This window comes from Gymnodraco acuticeps, unplaced genomic scaffold, assembly GCF_902827175.1.
Source record: "Gymnodraco acuticeps unplaced genomic scaffold, fGymAcu1.1, whole genome shotgun sequence".
NCBI classification, from domain to species: domain Eukaryota; kingdom Metazoa; phylum Chordata; class Actinopteri; order Perciformes; family Bathydraconidae; genus Gymnodraco; species Gymnodraco acuticeps.
In genome coordinates, this window is record NW_022991439.1 from 49,630 (window position 1) to 67,938 (window position 18,309).

At 42.5% G+C, this 18,309-nt stretch overlaps 1 protein-coding gene across 1 annotated transcript; it reads right to left on the reverse strand.

The window, feature by feature from the left end:
• Positions 1-1,808: 1,808 nt before the first annotated feature.
• LOC117532792 lies at positions 1,809-6,425 on the reverse strand. The gene is made up of 3 exons (XM_034196286.1): positions 6,315-6,425; positions 5,948-6,106; positions 1,809-5,676 (listed from the first exon to the last, which is right to left on the reverse strand). Exons 1-3 carry the CDS (start codon positions 6,350-6,352, stop codon positions 4,677-4,679), a joined length of 1,197 nt encoding a protein of 398 aa, XP_034052177.1. The 5' UTR covers positions 6,353-6,425; the 3' UTR covers positions 1,809-4,676.
• Between the last annotated feature and the right edge of the window lie 11,884 nt (positions 6,426-18,309).

The window sequence follows — 18,309 nt, forward strand, 5'->3', positions numbered from 1 at the left end:
CCGTTGTACAGACCGACGTTAACAGCAGCCCTGTCTGTGCACACGGAGACCGACTCTGTCGTCCGGTGATCTAACCGCCTTCTGGAAAAGCTTCACAAGTACGTCGGTACGCAAATGCGCTTTGTGACACAAGTGACGGTACGCATTTCAGATTACGCACATAACCTGCGTACCAGTTATGTGCACCCCTGTACTACAGCAAAAGTATTCTCCGTCGGGACTTCCTGCAACAACACCACGCCGTTATCTTGATTCTGATTGGCCAGAAGACATTATCAAAGATGTTCTATTGAGAAGACGATCATTACGTGACAAAAGTTTTCAAAACCGTGGCTACTGAAATCAATCTTACTAACTGCTGTCTGTGCAATTTACTCCGCGCAAGTTGGCAGACTTTATTTTGCTTACTTTAACATCATTTTTCATGGTGTAGGCCATAAGGTGAACCCTGTTATCGTTTCAACCCGCTCCACAGAAGTGAAACTACACAATCTTTAGTTCATAAAAAAGAACGAGTCATGCTTATCCACCAAAAAAATATCGTCGTTAAAATTCCTGCCAATTCTTCTAGGCACGTAATTATTGGCTGAACTAGTCCCTTCGAAGCGTAATAATATCTTGGTCCAAAGTCGTGCCACGGTTCGTCACGTGATCGTGCTACACCAATTGGGTAGCTGCATATTGTCAACAGAAGTGAAAGATGGCGGCCGCCATGGTTACGCTAAACCAGACCAAATGGATTCTAAACAGTGCTGTATGCTTGTTTTATGTCATGTTTTGTCATATGTCTTAATACATCACTAAGTCCGAGGTATTTGCGTTATATACGCGGTATTTGTGAGAGGTTTTACTATCTGGGAACAGAGTTGACTAGCAGCGTTTATCAGCCAACTCCAGCTACAAACAATTTCCCCACGGGGATTAATAAAGTATATCAAACTCATATTTATCAAACTATCATTCCTGGACTGCCATGTTCACATCGCTAGGTTCATTGGGATTATTCCATTAGACTGAGGACTTTTTGTCTGTCTGTTGTTACCCTGTACACGTTAAATGCACTCTTAAAATAAACATCACTTGATTTCTGCGTCCAAGAAGAAGGTTAACTTGTTACGTTAAGTAATTTAGATCAATAAAATGCAGTACTTCCAGGCTGAAGACTTTTCTTTTTGTTGCTGCTTTTAATTGAACTATTCATATCTTAGACTGCACTGTAACTTGTATCCATGTATTTTTTCTTTTAATGTTTCTTTTATTAGCTTTTCTTTTGAATGACTGATTTTAAATGCCATTTTCTTAATGTCTTTAATTTTTTGTAAAACACTTTGAATTGCCTTGTGTTGAAAAGTGCTATGTAAATAAACTTGCCTTGCCTTACTTATACCAATGTCCATTGATTCATTTATTTACTCATTCATCCCTCCACAAATGAAAACAACACTGATGAACCATAAAAACGAGATTTATTACAAATATAAAAGGTATGACATAGAAAACAGTAGAAGGACATGTAATGTAGTATAATTGATTGGTGTCAGGCTGGGCGGAGCGGCTGATTGGTGCTGTGATTGCCTCAGCTGGTTAAAAGAGTCATGCTGATTATACTCTGTTCTAGTACCAAAAACAAACGTATCTATGAGTGATGTGTGAGCGCGTCGGCCAGGCACTAAAACCAAAAGAACAGAAAAGAGCTTAAGAAAGATGGAAAGAAGGCTCTTTTATTCCTATTCCTCACTGTCAGTGTCAGGGCAGTCATCGTTCTCTTCCTGTTTCTTTTTTATTTGCACAATTTGAGCAATGACATAAGTCTGTGCAACAGAGTCCTGCAGAGAAGCATGAACATCTGCCTTTCTCACAGGCAGACTCTTTGCAGCTGCAGTGTATCACATGCAACACACTGTCAGGGGCAGGATTTCTTGTCATCCAGGTGACGTGTAAGTTCCCATCCTCTATTTCCCAACCATATCCAGCAGGTGATGGAGCATTCATTTCTCTTTTGAGACAGGACCTCATTATTGCTGCCTGGTAATTTGCCCTTTTGCAGTGCTGATGGAGGGCATCATGAGTAGGGGGAATGCTTAATTCTGGCAAGGCCGATGATGCCATACAGAAAGCCTTGTACCTAGCATCATTTACATGTTCGGCTGCTGGCTGATCATACAGGTGACATACATACCGGCAAAGAAGTGCAAATGTTGATTGCTCCAAGTCAAAGTTAGTACCTAAACTTCTGAAAGCCTTAAGGTAGTCATCTTTCTCACATGCAACAGCAAATGACTTTCTTTTGCCTTTGCCATAGAAAGCGCTTGTGGAGTCACACCCAGAGAACGTGTGAATTCCAATCAAGGCTGAACACACACTGGTTCCGAGAGCTGATGACACCATGGCAATGTCAATGATCCGTGTCCTGTTGCCAGTCCCTGTGAACACATATAAGCTGCATGGCAAATCTGCCTGCAGACTTACAGCAATGACTGCCACATCAGTGTCCGAGCTCTTGATGATGACAGCTTTGTGCTCCTGTGCAGCATGTTGGGCATGTAAAAACACCCGTGTGTCACATTCCTCATGATCACACTGCAGGTCTTCAACAACATCAACAGACTGTACACCCTCCATGACAGTTACACAGTGGCATTGATTTTGATGGGCAATGTACAAGCTGAGGTTTTTACCCACTGTTGTGAGGTCTGCATGTGTCCATGCCACATAAAGGAATTCGGCCAGTGCTTCCTTATTTTTTCCGTCAGAGAGAAACTTCTTCCACTGGGTTGGAGTTCTCTGATCTGGGCTGAAGATTGTTATTAGTTGTGACCCTGCATCAGCTCTACGGGACCGTTCTAGGCTTTTGATGCTGATGGGTGGATACCGGTCAGTGACAAAATCAATGCGTGTACACTTGTGATGCAAAGCAAGTTGGAGTATGCTCTGCAGTATGGTCTCTGCAAGCTCTCCAAATGTTGCTGGTCTGGATGGCATGGCCTGCATGACTGCCATGCCATCAAAAAGAATGGCACCACCTATTGGAACTTTGTCAACCAAGCACTCTCCACCTTTGCTCTGCAATAGATCCATGAGAGCTGATTTGTTTGTTTTGGCAAGTGAACCATCAGCACTTGCTAATGGATATGACACAGTTCCCAAGGAATATGACAGAATTTCCCTCATTTCAATTTTCCTGCTCTGGCCAAGGATGAGGAGCCTGGAAAATAACTTCTTGTCAGCACGCAAAATCACTTCCTTGCCTGCTGCAGATTTTTTGGGGGGCTTTTTCTGATCACTGAGAGTCTTGAGTTTTTGTGATATTATGGGGGCAAATATGTCAACTGTTTAGGATAACAGTCTCTGCTCCATAAACTCCTTTACAGCATTTTCACCCTTTTCTGAGGCAACAAGCAAATCCTTTGTGATTTCTCCTGTTGCTACTCTTCCAGAGCTAAGACACACAATGCCGTCTTGGTGTACATCAAAAGGGTTGAGCATGGAATCAATAGTGTCCAAGATTCTACTCACAGCCTTTGCATCAGCAGAGATGCGTGTCTTGTCCAGGTCTTTTCTTGTCCGTAGCTCAGGAGATATCCCTGCCATTGATTCACACTGTCTTGCTATCGCGGCTCTTTCATGCTGTGACAGTATCCAGCGATACACTGCAGACCGATTTTGTGTGATCCCTGTCCAGCCACCTTTGGTCTTGGCATCTCTGTTAAGCGTTTGCTCAATAGCCTGGTCGCAAGCAATGGAGGCAAATCCATGAACACTTTGTCGCTGGACAGTCCACTGGCCTTTCACATTCATGTCACTGTGGCAAGAGGGATGTGTGACAGGCAGATTCATCATTTCCAGCCAGTATGCAGGTAAATATCGAGCGTAATTTACTCTATCGTAGGCAAAAAACCATGGCATCATTAACCGGACGGTTGACAGGTGAAGCTGCCAGTTTGATTCTCGCGTTGCTCTCACAAACAGGAGGAGTAGCTGCATCATGTCAATGTATGAGCTCCAGAAAGCAAATGTTGCATTCTCTGTACTCCTCCTCTGCACAAAGTCTGCATATTTCGAGCACATATTATCAAACCTCTGATCTGCACTCAAAACATCCATCAATCTGTCTGGAAAGGCACATTCCATCTCAGTGATGACATCCATGCACGCAGCTCTCTCTTGGGGTGGCAAGGAGTCCATGAAGGTGATAAACCGGATGCGCTGCAGACTCTCATATAGAAGTTTATGAGCCCTCATGCTGCGATTGTAGTGATGGCCATTGAGTACCCCATTGATGGATCCTGGGGCAACAACTTCAGATTCAATGAGGATATCTTGCAGTCCTGCATCTCCGAACCTTTTGCCTAGAATACTCAGGTAGGACATGCATGTATGGAATTCACCTAGTCTAATCACTAGACGCTTTGTAAACTCAACATCCTTCCAGCGTATTTGCTGTGCTTTGGCATATATAGCCTGGTCAAACACTAAAACTATATGATCCAGTTCTAGCTGGTCAGCAATCTGGACACTTCGCTTCAGGATAGTGTTGACTGTTGACATCTCTGTTGGTGAGGCTTCAATGACTGGAAGATAATACAATGCGGACTTCTGCAGAGTGTTTTCATCCTGAAGCAGTGTATGGAACCCTGTCCAGCTTGGGATTGTACAACTATCCGTACATGTGGACTTCACAAAAGCATATGCCATTTCAGCTTGTACAGCAAAGTGGGTGTCCATTCTGCATGTCGCTGACTGCACTGGTTGACACAAGTTCTGTGGCCCTTGCCTTTTGGACTGATGGTAAGGTTGTATAGGCATTGGGGGGGGGCTATGAATGAGGTAACTCCCTTTCTCAGTGGCTGTCTGATTGCTGTGGACATAGGCTCGCCGGGCACACTCTGGAGCATAATTCCATTTGTATGGTGAGTAGTTCCACGACCCGATAGTGTCTCCTCACCAAAGTCAATGTTATCCCACACAAGTGTTGTGGGTGTCCGCTTTGAGAATCCCTTCGGTATTTTGTCTCTGCCTTCTACTAGTGTCAGTTGGGCAAGGCTAGTGTCTAGACTCAAAACTGTGTCCCATGATGCACAATGTCCCAGTCTGTTAAGCAGTGATACAATGCGTGATGATCCAGTTAAATGTCGAACAGTTAAACCTAAAGCCAAGGACTTGGGTGTCTGCTTGCGGCCCTTGGAAGCAAGGTACACAATGTCTTGACAAACAGACAACACTTTCAAATGTACGTCATCATCAATGTTGACATAATGATCCAGTGTTGGCTCCTCAGTGGAACCTATAATCCAGCTGAGCAGATTGTATAGTCCAATGGGGACAACAGTTTGAGATTCAGTGACATTTACATTTTCAGAAGTGGGAGGCCATGGGCATGACATGCCAGGAGTGTCACTAAGCAGTCTTTTCAAAAACAACGCTGCTGTATACAGTGTCCTTGTGTCCTCATGTGTTGTTTGGCACTTTGTTCTCCCTGTTTCATTGTCGCTGTCTGTCTGGCTCAATTCACTGGACTGTGTTGTTTCCGTACCGGATGGATCTGGTAGCATGTCCACGAGTGCATCCTTTGACAGAGTCTCAGCAAAAACCAGTTCGCAGACGTTGCGCTTGGTGGGCATGTGAAACGCTAGCTGAGGGAAATCTTGAGCCAGCCTCTTCTTCAACAGATCCTGTCTGTAACACAACAAAACAGTGACAATTACGAGTCACAGGAGTACCATCAAAAGCAGAGTGGTGGAGGTGATACAAGACATTACAGACTAGAACCTATCTGCCATACAGCACATTTAACACCAAAGAAGCCAAATAAAGGCCCACATCATCACAAACAACACTACACACTACACGTCATGGGGGTTTCTCCAAACAGGCCTGTCATACACATTTTGTTTAAAGCTGGCCTTGCACATGATAAATAATAAGACTTGTATTACATTGCAGTTACCTGTAGTTTGAAGCATCAACACCTTCGTTTGCTTTCACCATGTCAATGAAGGCCTGCCTCAGCTGGCCCATTCTAAGCACCTCATTGTTGACAAGCAGCCTCTGGCGGATGATCCTCTCACAGAACAGCTTGTAACTGGCATCAAACATTGCCTCATCCCTACAACACATGAATGAGAAGTAAATAAATGGATAAATGAATAAGTGTTGTGATTGTGTGCACATATAACAGAAGGAAATTGGATGTTTACTTATAATGTTAAGTATGTGTATGTGTATATATATATATAGCCATCGCCGACACACACCTGGACTGCAGTCTGGTGGTAGTGCAAATAGGTAAAGCAATCCAAGGAGAAATAACTTACTGTTCTGTCTCTGGTTTGTCAGGTCTCAGCAAAAACATGGTGTACTGACTGTAACAGCTTTTGTGGTACCGCACCTCCAGAGCCACACAGTCTTTGTCTTTTATATGTAAAAGAACACTTTGGTCATCTTTCTTCTCAGCAGCTTTCTGCAATTTGCCTAAACGGAAAAAAAGGACAACTCAATGAGTTTGTTGACGTATCTCTCACACATAATTGTACCTTTCAGTTATTCAACCACAGAGAATGTGTGTGTGTGTGTGTGTGTGTGTGTGTGTGTGTGTGGTGTGTGTGTAGTGTGTGTGTGGTGTGTGGGTGGGGGAGGGGGTTTGCTTACCTGCTTTTAATGTTTCAGCCTTACACAGTTGATCCCTTTGTCGCTTGCCTGCTTTGATGATCATTTTCTCCTTCATCTTGCATATAATGCACAGGGCAGGAAGGACGGGGCCAGAGCCTGCGATTGGCAGGCCTGACCTTGATCGTAGCTTCTCTGTTTGGCTTCGGTACGTGCTGCGAGACGTCGATGGGATGGGCTCGACCTCAAGGTCCTCCCTAACGTCTTGATCTCCCTCACGTGCGAGCCGTCTTTCCACCTTCGTCATGGCCTTTGTGTCGGTAAACCTTATGTAGCATGTGTGGTGGAAGCCAGCGTCCTCAGGAATATCTTCGAACTCGAAATCAAGACAGTGCTTGTGGTTTTCAGCCACCACGTTCCGAGAGTCTCCCTTCAAGCCGAGCGACCGTTGTAAGCTTGTCCTGTACGTATTCCATCTTGTATTGGTAAAACAATCAACCTTTTCGTGCTTCACAGACGTAATATGCATGTAACAATGTTTGTGTGTTGACAATTTTGACTTTTTGAGACTTTCTGGTGCGTTTTCCTCGTCTCCGCTACTCGATGAAACCATGGCGGCCGCCATCTTTCACTTCTGTTGACAATATGCAGCTACCCAATTGGTGTAGCACGATCACGTGATGAACCATGGCACGACTTTGGACCAAGATATTATTACGCTTCGAAGGGAATAGTTCAGCCAATAATTACGTGCCTAGAAGAATTGGCAGGAATTTTAGCGACGAAATTTTTTTTGGTGGATAAGCATGAATCGTTCTTTTTTATGAACTAAAGATTGTGTAGTTTCACTTCTGTGGAGCGGGATTTCTTTTCTAAAGGACTTTTCGAGGTTCACCTTGCGGCCTAGTGGGGCTAAGCCATTTCTTGGTATGGGTGTAACCTACCCCAGCCATACCCTGGCGCTGCCACTGGTGGCACGTATGGGACGGGCCATTCTGCACATGCGTTAAATGCGTTAAATATTTTAACGCAATTAATTCAAAAAATTAATTACCGCCGTTAACGCGATAATTTTGACAGCACTAGTCTATATATAAGCTTCTGCAGTGAGGTTCATGGCTGGTGAGGCTCTGACTCTTCAGGTTTACAAATATTATATTTTGACCTAAATCAAAATATAATATTATTTTCAAAAGCTTTTTTTTATCTGATGCTTCAATTAATTTTAAACAGACAGTTCAACAAAAGGATACCCAAAAGATGTAATTTTATCATTTACATATTTAATTGTTCTCTCTTAGTAAGATCCCATTTTCAATAAAATTGCAGTCTTACCTTGACATGAAGATTAAGTCCAGTTGCCTATCCTTCTGTACAAAAATCTCTTACTTTTTTGTAAAAGTCCTCCTTATCTTCTTGTAGTTTCAAAAGTCTATCATAAATCTAATCTAATCAATAGATTTATGATTCGAAAATTATAAAAGTAGGGTAGACATGTGGATATTATCCGGCTGAACAAAACGTGCATTTATCTAACAGGTTTGTTTCCCACAGATCTTATTTGGAGCTATTTTCTAAAATTCTATGGAGAAATATCATTGCTTTTTTGTCGAGGGAAAAGCAATGATATCACGTCACTGCAGCTCTCCTCTTCACACACCACACTTTTCGCGGCACACGTACTTACAGCCAATCAGCTCTGAATTATGTGAGATGACGTATGGTGGGGATGGCAGCTCTATGCCCCTATGGTCATTATTTTTTTGCCACACACATTACATAGGACAATACTCTGAGCATGCGCAGTGTAGTTTTTACAGTCACCATTGATTAAACAGGGAGAGGGAGGGGCAGGATCGGGTTTTGTCCCACATGGCTCTAAACAGCTCAATAGGCACACACTGTAGACACTAATTAGAAGAACACTGACTAAAACAGCAATGTACAGACGAATCAGATGATTAAACATGATCTTAAAATATATTTTATATTTTAATTTCTTTTTTGCATTTTTTCTTAATCATTTTGTTTAATACTTTCTGCTGACACTAGGTGGGGCTGTGCCCCACCTGCCCCTAATGACCAGTCGCCACTGGCTATGGCGTGGCTTTACAGCCTTCACACAGATCGCCATTGCGGCAGTATGTCTGAGCATGTTATCAAATGCCTGATCATTAAAATAAAAGCAAAGACTGCTGAGCATACAAAATAAAATGTTACAAAAACATATAAACACCTAACCGATTACTGTTTGGGTTTGAGGCGACATTGATACGGCGAAGCTACATGATACATGCTACAGTACATGCTACAAGCTAGAATAGCTTTATCAGGAAAAACACCGCAAAATAAAAACTTACAGCTTCCAAATTGGATGTGGCCTCACTGGCATACTTGCCAACCTTGAGACCTCAGAAATCGGGAGCATTTCAAAACCTGGTGCTAGTGGATCATCGCCGAAGCTGTATTAGATTAACATTAACATGCTTATTGTAGTGGTAAGTGCACTCCCTTGCGGCCTGTAGCACCATCCTTGATGGAGCATATGTGTGGGCTGGACCTGTATTTTACAGGAAAGGAGTGAGCAGAGGGTCGTGTTGTCGATTCTTGTTCAGTTTTCTGTGACTATCTTCCTCACCCTCTCAGACTTTGAGTTGCGCGCGCTGCTAAAGAGACGCGCTACCATGGAAACCAAACAATGGTGTAGCTGTATTAAAACCCGAGTGGAAACAGTCCTGAGTAAATCTGATTTTGTCAGAAATCGGGAGAAATGCGGGAGAAATATGACCCCGGGAGGAAACCGGGAGAAGGCAATGAAATCGGGAGTCTCCCGCGAAAATCGGGAGGGTTGGCAAGTATGCTCACTGGCCTGGTCCCGGATGGTGGGTATTGATCCCGGTTTTAGCCTTAGTTTGGAGGCATATCCTTCTTTGACTTGAGTGAAGTTCATAAACATGTCCCGGGGCAAAATGTTGCACACATCTGCTGGAGTCTTCTGCCACATGTCCCTGGAAAATGAACTCCAGCCACAGATTCTTCTCTTTTTCCAGGGATGGCATTGCATGCAGTACCTTGCCCTTGTCCCGATTCTTGCAGCCAACAATAGCACAACGTTTAACTCCCTTAGACATTGTTGTTAGAGTAGGCAAAACTACAGATCTGACTGGGGAGCTTTAGCCTGCTGACAGCCTATATGCGAATGACAGGTTGGGCAATGGCCGTGGCCCAACCCCACATTCCCCTGATAGGTGGAGAGTTGCCCATATAGGAGGAGCACCCCGTTTCTGACGTCAGAACAATTTCAAATCTGTATCAGTCTGTATCAGATCCGTTTTTTAGAGATTTGGGTATGGAGGAAAAGAGAGAGGGTTGTGTTTTCTGACACTTGGTGAGTTCCCTGACACACCGTGGACACATATTCATGTATAAAAGACGTACAAAAGTGCATTTTGCATGATAAATAGTCATTACTTTGAGTCCTAATTTTCTTCATGTGTGAATAAAATGTTTTGCTTGGTTCTGTTGTATCTTACTTTGCATTTCATGTGAAAAATGTGGATTAGGTCAGCGTGAATGTTATAACTCATTCATAAATGGACATGTGTATTAAACTTTAAAACAACGCAGCCTTTCAGTAGTTATACATGTTAGTGACTCATCAATAGATGGTGATGTGTTTCACACTTTACAATAAGGCTCCCTTTTACCAATTAGAAATGTTATAACTCATTCATAAATGGTCATAAGAGATGCCAAGAAACATCAAGATGGAAGGGGGAGAATCAACTCAGTGAACAACAGATACCAAGGATGCTGGCTGATGAAGAAGACGAAGTAAGCTAGCTAGCCAATATAAGGCTTAGCAGTACAGATAAATGTGGGCTCACTATTTGGCAAGCAACCGGTCACAGTTGCCCTGTTTATCTCATGTCTTATAAAAGCTTATTAATGATTTATAAAGTGTTCACAACCTAATTAATAAATGAATTACAAACTATTCGTAAACCCCTTTATAAGGTAGTCTTATTGTAAAGTGGTACCCATTTTGTACGTTAACTGAGTGAATTTGTTTGAAAAGTGGGCTTCTTAACACATGAATACTGTTTAATATCTGTTTTCATCTATATTTAAGAAGTACGAGACGAGCGCAAGTTTCATCTGTGGGCCATACTCCATTATACTTTTTGAATTTGCTGAGGGCCGATTCAAAATGACCCACGGGTCACATTTGGCCCCCGGGCCGTAGTTTGGACACCCCTGCTATAGGGTGTCTAGCTAGTGGTGGATGTTGTAGCTTCAACTCTTAGTAATGAAAAGTTAAACTACAATAATTATGTATTTGTTTGTATTTATACATAAGAAGGAAAATCAAGATGGAATCAGCTTTTAAATTGTATTGGAGTTAAGCTAGGCTAAACAAACATAGCCTAAGATGACAAACAATATGAAAGTGTTTCTTTTAATGACATTTTAAAGGACGCATTGGAGTGTATTTCTATATAGGTCATTTCGATTTTTTTAGGCAGATAATTGGGGATTTACAGTATCACATTACATTTCTATTCACACACCATGTATATGTAATTACATGCTTTTATATCATTCAGTATATGCTATAGTCAGATAGGTACATGTACTCTTGTATTGTTGAGATATCTTCTTTTCTTTTGCTGTAATATAGTTTTATTTATTTTGTAGACATTTTTTGTGAAGTTCCTTATATGGGTGAGACCGAGCATTCTATTGTGTTTGTTGTGTTCTAGAATATTTAAATGACGGAATGTGACTTGGTCTATGGCCTTGATACATCATCATTCTTACATTCTAGAACTATATTTCTCCTGTGCCCAGGTAACATTCAGTCTTAGTGAAGATTCAGTTCAGAAACCGAACGGTAACAGAGAGTTGAGTCTAACTTCTGGTTAAAAAAAAAAGAATTGGAAAAATAACCAAGATGTTTAGCGTAGATTGGTTCTGTGGTGCTTTTTCTTGCGTTTGTTGGAACAAGGAAAAGCAAAAACATGCCACAGATGATGTGGCTGTTGACAGCAAACACTGTCTCAGCTCACGTTGGAGGTAAGAACATTGTTAAAAGTTCATTTAATTGTGTCCTGTTCAGTTTTTAAATCATATTTTGTCTTAACTAATGTATTTTAGTAAATTATTTTACTCAGAAATCCCTGAGAGAAATGGTTATAACATCTGGGCATCAGGAATCCTCACATGTTTCTCCATCCTATTTTGTGACTATTGTGAACAAGTATTTAGTTTTACAATGACATAACCAATACTTTTTCTCTCTAGATCTGTGACCACCTTAACGGCCTCATCTACCAACACAAATGGGACAGCCAAGAAGACACGTTGGTGGAATAAGCTTTTTAAACGGGGCAAGGTATGTTTCACAAACACAGCCAGAACTCAACACTAACCAGATAGTTACTAGTCACGACTAAATGAGAGTAAAATCTGATACTGAAGTTGGTTTTTCCTCCAACAGGGAAAATGTCAGGTCTCACCGGCTACAGATACCAGCGCAGAACAGAGGAGGTAAGTACAATTATTTTATACTGCTTTCACTGTCTGTCAGGAACAAAGAAAGCCAGTCTTCAGCTCCCACACATAAAGTAGTGCCGAAAAGATTTGTCGTAAAATCCAGCAATTAGTCAGTGCTTTTTGATCTTCCTGTTCCCTCATCGTGAAGTTAATTCGTGTTTTTGTTAATGGATATTTAGTTTGATGGCTGAAAAAAGGTCTGCATTTTACACAAGCTTAAAATATATTCAAGTTTTGTTTTGAGACGTGAAATACGTACACTTGTGAATCTGTAATCTTTCTCACTTGGACATATGATCAATTGTACAGTACTTGGGTACACATGACGTCCATCTCACCTGGTTTAGATTTATTCTGGAAGGGATTCAATGTAATAAAGGACATTTTGAATTTTGTCACTGATTGTACCAATAACGAATAAAACATTACATGTCAATCTGTTTCTTCTTCCAGCAGCAGTCCAAAAGCACCAAAAGAGTCGAGCTCGTTTTCCCACCAGGATGAGGTGATGCCGTTTGTTCTGGATGAGGAGTTTTATGATCACCTATTTGATAGGGGCTTGTTGCCTGAGCCGCCATCCAAAAGCAAGACCAGCAGCAGACCTGCAACCCCTCAAGAGACAAACAAACAGGAGTCAATCTTAGAGTCTCATCAGGATGATGTGGTGCAGTTTGAAGACGACCCTTCTGAGCTTTCCGACAACCTTTCGGAGCTTTCCCACGACTCCCAGACAGAACTTTCCTGTTGCAGTCCTGGAAAACCAAAAGAGACAAACCAGCAGCAGAAGTCTCACCAGGATGAAGTGATGCCAGTATCCTCAGAGCTGGAGGAAGACTTGTTTGTGGATGACCTTTCTCAGCTTTCCAACGACTCAAAGGGAGAGCTTTCCCGTAGCAGTTCTGGAAAGCCAAAAGAGACCAAACAGCAGCAGAAGTCTCACCAGGATGAAGTGGTGCCGCTCGTCCCAGAGCAGAAGGAAGTCTTGTTTTTGGATGACCTTTCTGAGCTTTTCAAAGAATCCCAGGCAGAGTTTTCCCGTAGCAGTCCTGGAAAACCAAAAGAGACAAACCAGCAGCAGAAGTCTCACCAAAATGAAGTGGTGTCGGACGTCCCAGAGCCGGAGGAAGACTTGTATGAAGACGACTGGAATGAGCATTCTGACGACGCCCAGGAAGAGCTTCCCATCAAAGAGGACGCCATCAAGACAGAATTTATCAGGTGATCATGATACACTTTTACTCAATATCTTAGATTGCAAAACGTCCACCATTTAGTCATTTTTTGATCAGATAAGCTGTCTGACTATAATCATATCATAATATGTCATCTTTATAACACACTTTAAATGTCAATCTGTTTTTTTTTCCTTCAGCAGTCCTGGCACTCCAAAAAAGACGAACAAGCAGAATGGAGTGGTTCCGATCGCCCCAGCTCTCTCCCTCCATGGTGGACAACCAGAATTCACGGATGATATGTTTTTGCTGGAGACGTGCATTATGGAAGAGTTTAACAAGTGAGCTAAGAACTGATACACTCCAAATTAAGATATTAGATTCCTAAAGCTTTACGTTATAGGACCATTGACTAATCTTTCCTTCTTTAAGATGCAAGATGTTATTACTTATACTTCTCCCTGATGGTTGATTTGCTTCAACATTATTCAGTGTGTGTTGTGTTGATAAAGACACTTTTCAAAGCGTCTTGTCATATTTATTGACCGTGTGGTTGTCTTTTTCCCTTCCAAGAACCCCAAAAACTCCAGATGGCATCGGTGATGCTGTGAAGGCTAAACCCACCAACATCAACTGCTTGGGGTAGGTAACAATTCCGTCATAAAATAGTTTATGATTTTTCAGAGAAGAAGAGATAATATTGACTGCTCATGTTGCGTTTTCAGACTTCCAAACCTCTCAAACACGTGCTATATGAACTCCAGCCTTCAGGGCCTCCTGACACTGGAGAACTTCGTCCAGGACTTACAGCACCAGAAGCAGCTCCTGGGATCCATTATCTGATGCCCAACTGTTAAGGTACAGCACACACACACACACACACACACACACACACAACACACACACACACACACACACACACACACACACACACACCACACACACACACACACACACACACACACACACACACACACACACACACACACACACACACACACACACACACACACACAACACACACACCACACACACACACACACCACACACAACACACACACACACACACACTCCTGTCCCCTTCAGGTTACCCAAATCCTGTGGAAGAAAATGGAATACCAGATCCAACCCTTCTATTTTTCCTACTGCAGAGAATTCCTAGCGATCAAAGACGCCCACACCTCCAGCGACATCAACAGTAAAAGGAGCCTCCTGTACTCATTCAAGGACGTGGTCTCTGTTCAGGCTCCAGAATTCTGCGACTACGAGCAAAAGGCGAGTCAGCTGGTTTCGTGTTTGATTATATCACCTCCTCCTGATAGTTTCTTCTCTGTGTATTAACCCCTCTGTATGTGTTCCGTGTTTTTACAGGACGCTCATGAGTTTATCACATCAGTCCTGAACCAGATGAGGAATCTGTCCCCACTTCTGCAGGACATCGCAACCTGCATGGGACAAACATACACCTGCCCTGTGGAACGCAACATGGTGTTCCAGATGGAGAACATCAGGACATGCAAGAGGTAAAACTATACAGAAAAATATCACAAAAACGTTTTTCCCCTAAGACACGCCCTGGTCTGGTTAAGCAGGTGGTTGTGTCTTGACCTCTGTGGCTGTATTTTTACACAAGTTGTTCCTTTAATATGCAGATGCGGAAAACAGTCGAGAAGAGACGAAGTGTTCACAAACCTGTCCCTGGATCTGTTTCCTGGAGTCTCGGTGGAAGAGATGCTTCAGGAATACCAAAAGGTAAGACTCGCCCGTCAAATCCTCACAGCCTGAACACACACGTTATGTTATTTTGTAATGTGTAACACTGTTGTGTTGTGCCTATCCTGTAGGAGACCAAGTTGGAATACAAGTGCGAGTGCGGAGGAAGAACATCTGGCCAGAGATCAACTTTTAAGACCATGCCAAAGTGAGTGACATCATCATTAATCATGAAAAACTGCGCCACACTATCCCAAATAAATGATTTAAGTTCATGATAGAAAACCGATTAAAAAACATAGTGATCGATCCTTAACCATCTTTTTTTTTCTTCTGCAGAGTGCTCATCTTGCACCTGAAGCGTTTCTGGTTCACTTCCGACTACAGGATGGAGAAGTTACACTACGCTATCAAGCTGCAGAGCAACCTGCAGGTGTCTGGCAATGAGGTAAAAAAACAAAAGTCACCTGAAAACAAACAGAAGCATCAGGCCAATTGGGAAGTGAATACATGTGTTTTTGCTGCTGTTTTATGTGTGTGTGAAACTAACTCTGTGTTTCTTTCTCAGGTTGACACTTGCTACAGTCTGGTCAGCACTGTCAGTCATCTAGGCTACAGTGCAGAAGGAGGTAAAATAATCGAACACTGTAGGCTGAATGGGACCTTCAGTTTAGTCATTAAAAACAAGAATTTCTGTACAACTTGGGAAATACAAAAGCAAATACTGTATTTAATGTCTGGTATCACTTAAAGCGGCAACTCAATGTTTGAACAAAGATCTCTCTCTTTCTCTCTATCTCTTTAGGACACTACATCTGTGACAGCGTTCATCCCGACGACAGTCCAGACAAGCCAACCGACAGGTGGCTCACCTTCAACGACTTGGAAGTCTTTAAAACAACAGGAGTATCTGTGTGTAAGCAGCAGAAGGAGTCGGCCTACATCCTGTTTTACAAAAAACAGGTAAGAAGACAGCACTGATCACAACCTACAATAAGGTCCAGGAGATAGAACCCATCAGTGTATTTACTCTGAGTGTTTCTGTATTCTCAGGAATAGGAGGTGGTCCAGCAGGAGTGCCAGCGCCCACAGATCTAACGTGGGGCGGCAGAACAGGTGGAGCCAGGTGCAGACAGATCAGCGTCTTATGGATGTCCACCGAAGGGGGTTTGCAGTACCTCGTGGATTGGGAGGGATATGGTCCTGAGGAGCGTTCAGCCTGCCCCGTCGTCAGATTCTGGACCCTAGGGAGGGATTTCCACTCCTCTAACCTGAACAGGACACAGTTGGGCGCTAGGTGGAGCTCATAGAAAGGGGGGGTGGGGGGGGTACTGGAGTCTGAGCAGCCTCCTACCAGCTGAAACCCTTCTTTACGGACACAGAAAGTCACAGGAGTAGTTTGAAAAAGGTTTATTGTAGAGATAAGGCTGGGTGGATCAGAGCTAGATCGGAAGTCCGTGGTGTGAAGGGGAGCCGGATGGAAAGGAATCTGGATCTGATTGTAATGGGTGGGTCTGAGCTGTCTACAGGGGCTGGAGTAGAGCAGGCAGGACTGCAAGGGAAGAAGAAGACAAACAGGATCAGGCAAGTAAATAACGAGGTAAGACACAATCAATGATCATCCTGTGTATACTGTCTGGCGTCTTCTGGATGTTCGCTGTCGGGGTCGCAGTTTGCAGTATCTCGTGAATTGGGAGGATATAATAATAATCATAATAATACTACATGACACTTATATAGCACTTCTCTAGAAAACTATATATATATAGATATGGTTCTGAGGAGCGTTGGACATGGGCACCATGAGGCTAATAATAACCAGTTCATAATAACTGCTTGATGTATAAACCGACGAGCAGGTTTCTACGATGTGGGGGTGTGGGTGAGGCAGGGCTGAGTCTTTACAAGCAGTCAGTGCCCTCTGCATCAGGAATAGCAAATGTGTTGTCTCTGTGTCCACTTAACATTCAATTCAGACATCATGACACAATTCCATCAGATTAATGATAAAAACCTAGAGGACATTATACAACTTCTGAAATCCTCCTCCTGCTGCCTTGATATTATTCCAACAGGATTTTTCAAAGATGTGTTTTCGTTGCATGGCCTCAGATCTACTTCATATAGTAAACAAATCTCTTCACTCAGGTATTTTTACACAAGCCCTGAAAACTGCAGTCATTAACCGCTCTTAAAAAAGAATAATCTAGATCCTTCAGTAAGGAACAATTACAGGCCCATATCAAACCTCCCATTTCTAGGTAAAATCATTGAAAAGTTGTTTTTCAACAGTTGAGTAATTTCTTGCATTTTAAATAACTGTTTCGATGTGTTCCAGTCAGGCTTTCGTCCAAACCACAGCACTGAGACTGCTCTTGTAAAGGTCTTTAATGACATCCACTTAAACACAGACAGTGGTAGAACTTCAGTGTTAGGATTATTAGATCTCAGTGCTGCGTTTTGACACTGTTGACCAAACCATATTACTAGACTGACTGGAAAACTGGGTGGGACTTTCGGAAACAGTTCTAAATTGGTTTGAATCCTACTTAAAGGACAGAAACACACTTTGTTTCTATAGGTAAATACACATCTGAGTTGACAAATATGACATGTGGGGGTACCTCAAAGGCTCCATCTTGGGGCCTCTTCTCTTTAACATCTACATGCTACCACTGGCTCAGATAATGAAAAACAACAAAATAAGTTACCATAGCTATGCAGATGACACACAAATTTACGTAACAATTTCACCAGGAGACTGCTCCAATTCAAACACTGAGTAAGTGCATTGAACAAATCAATGACTGGATGTGTCAGAACTTTCTCCAATTAAACAAAGATAAAACTGAGGTAATGGTTTTTGGAGCCAAGTCAGAACGTATAAAAGTAAGCGCTGAGCTTCAGTGTGCAATGTTCAAAACAACAGATAAAGCCAGAAATCTAGGTGTAGTCATGGACTCTGACCTGAGTTTCAACAGTCACATTAAAACAGTTACTAAATCAGCTTACTATCACCTAAAGAATATATCTAGGATTAAAAGACTAATGTCACAGCAGGATTTGGAAAAACTTGTCCATGCTTTTATCTTCAGTAGACTCGACTACTGTAATGGTGTCTTCACAGGTCTCACTAAAAAAAACTATTAGGAAGCTGCAGCTGATTCAGAACGCCGCTGCTCGAGTCCTCACTAACACTAAGAAAGTGGATCACATCACTCCTGTTCTGAAGTCTTTACACTGGTTCCTGTGTGTCAAAGAA

What these genes read in the sequence shown, in the direction of transcription:
- LOC117532792 (XM_034196286.1), bottom strand. Translation starts at nt 6,352, where the DNA reads ATGTTTTTGCTGAGACCTGACAAACCAGAGACAGAACA. An exon ending in GACAAACCAGAGACAGAACA is followed by an intron (nt 6,107 to 6,314) that starts GTAAGTTATTTC and finishes CATGTGTTGTAG; the next exon opens with GGATGAGGCAATGTTTGATG. An exon ending in GTTGATGCTTCAAACTACAG is followed by an intron (nt 5,677 to 5,947) that starts GTAACTGCAATG and finishes GTTGTGTTACAG; the next exon opens with ACAGGATCTGTTGAAGAAGA.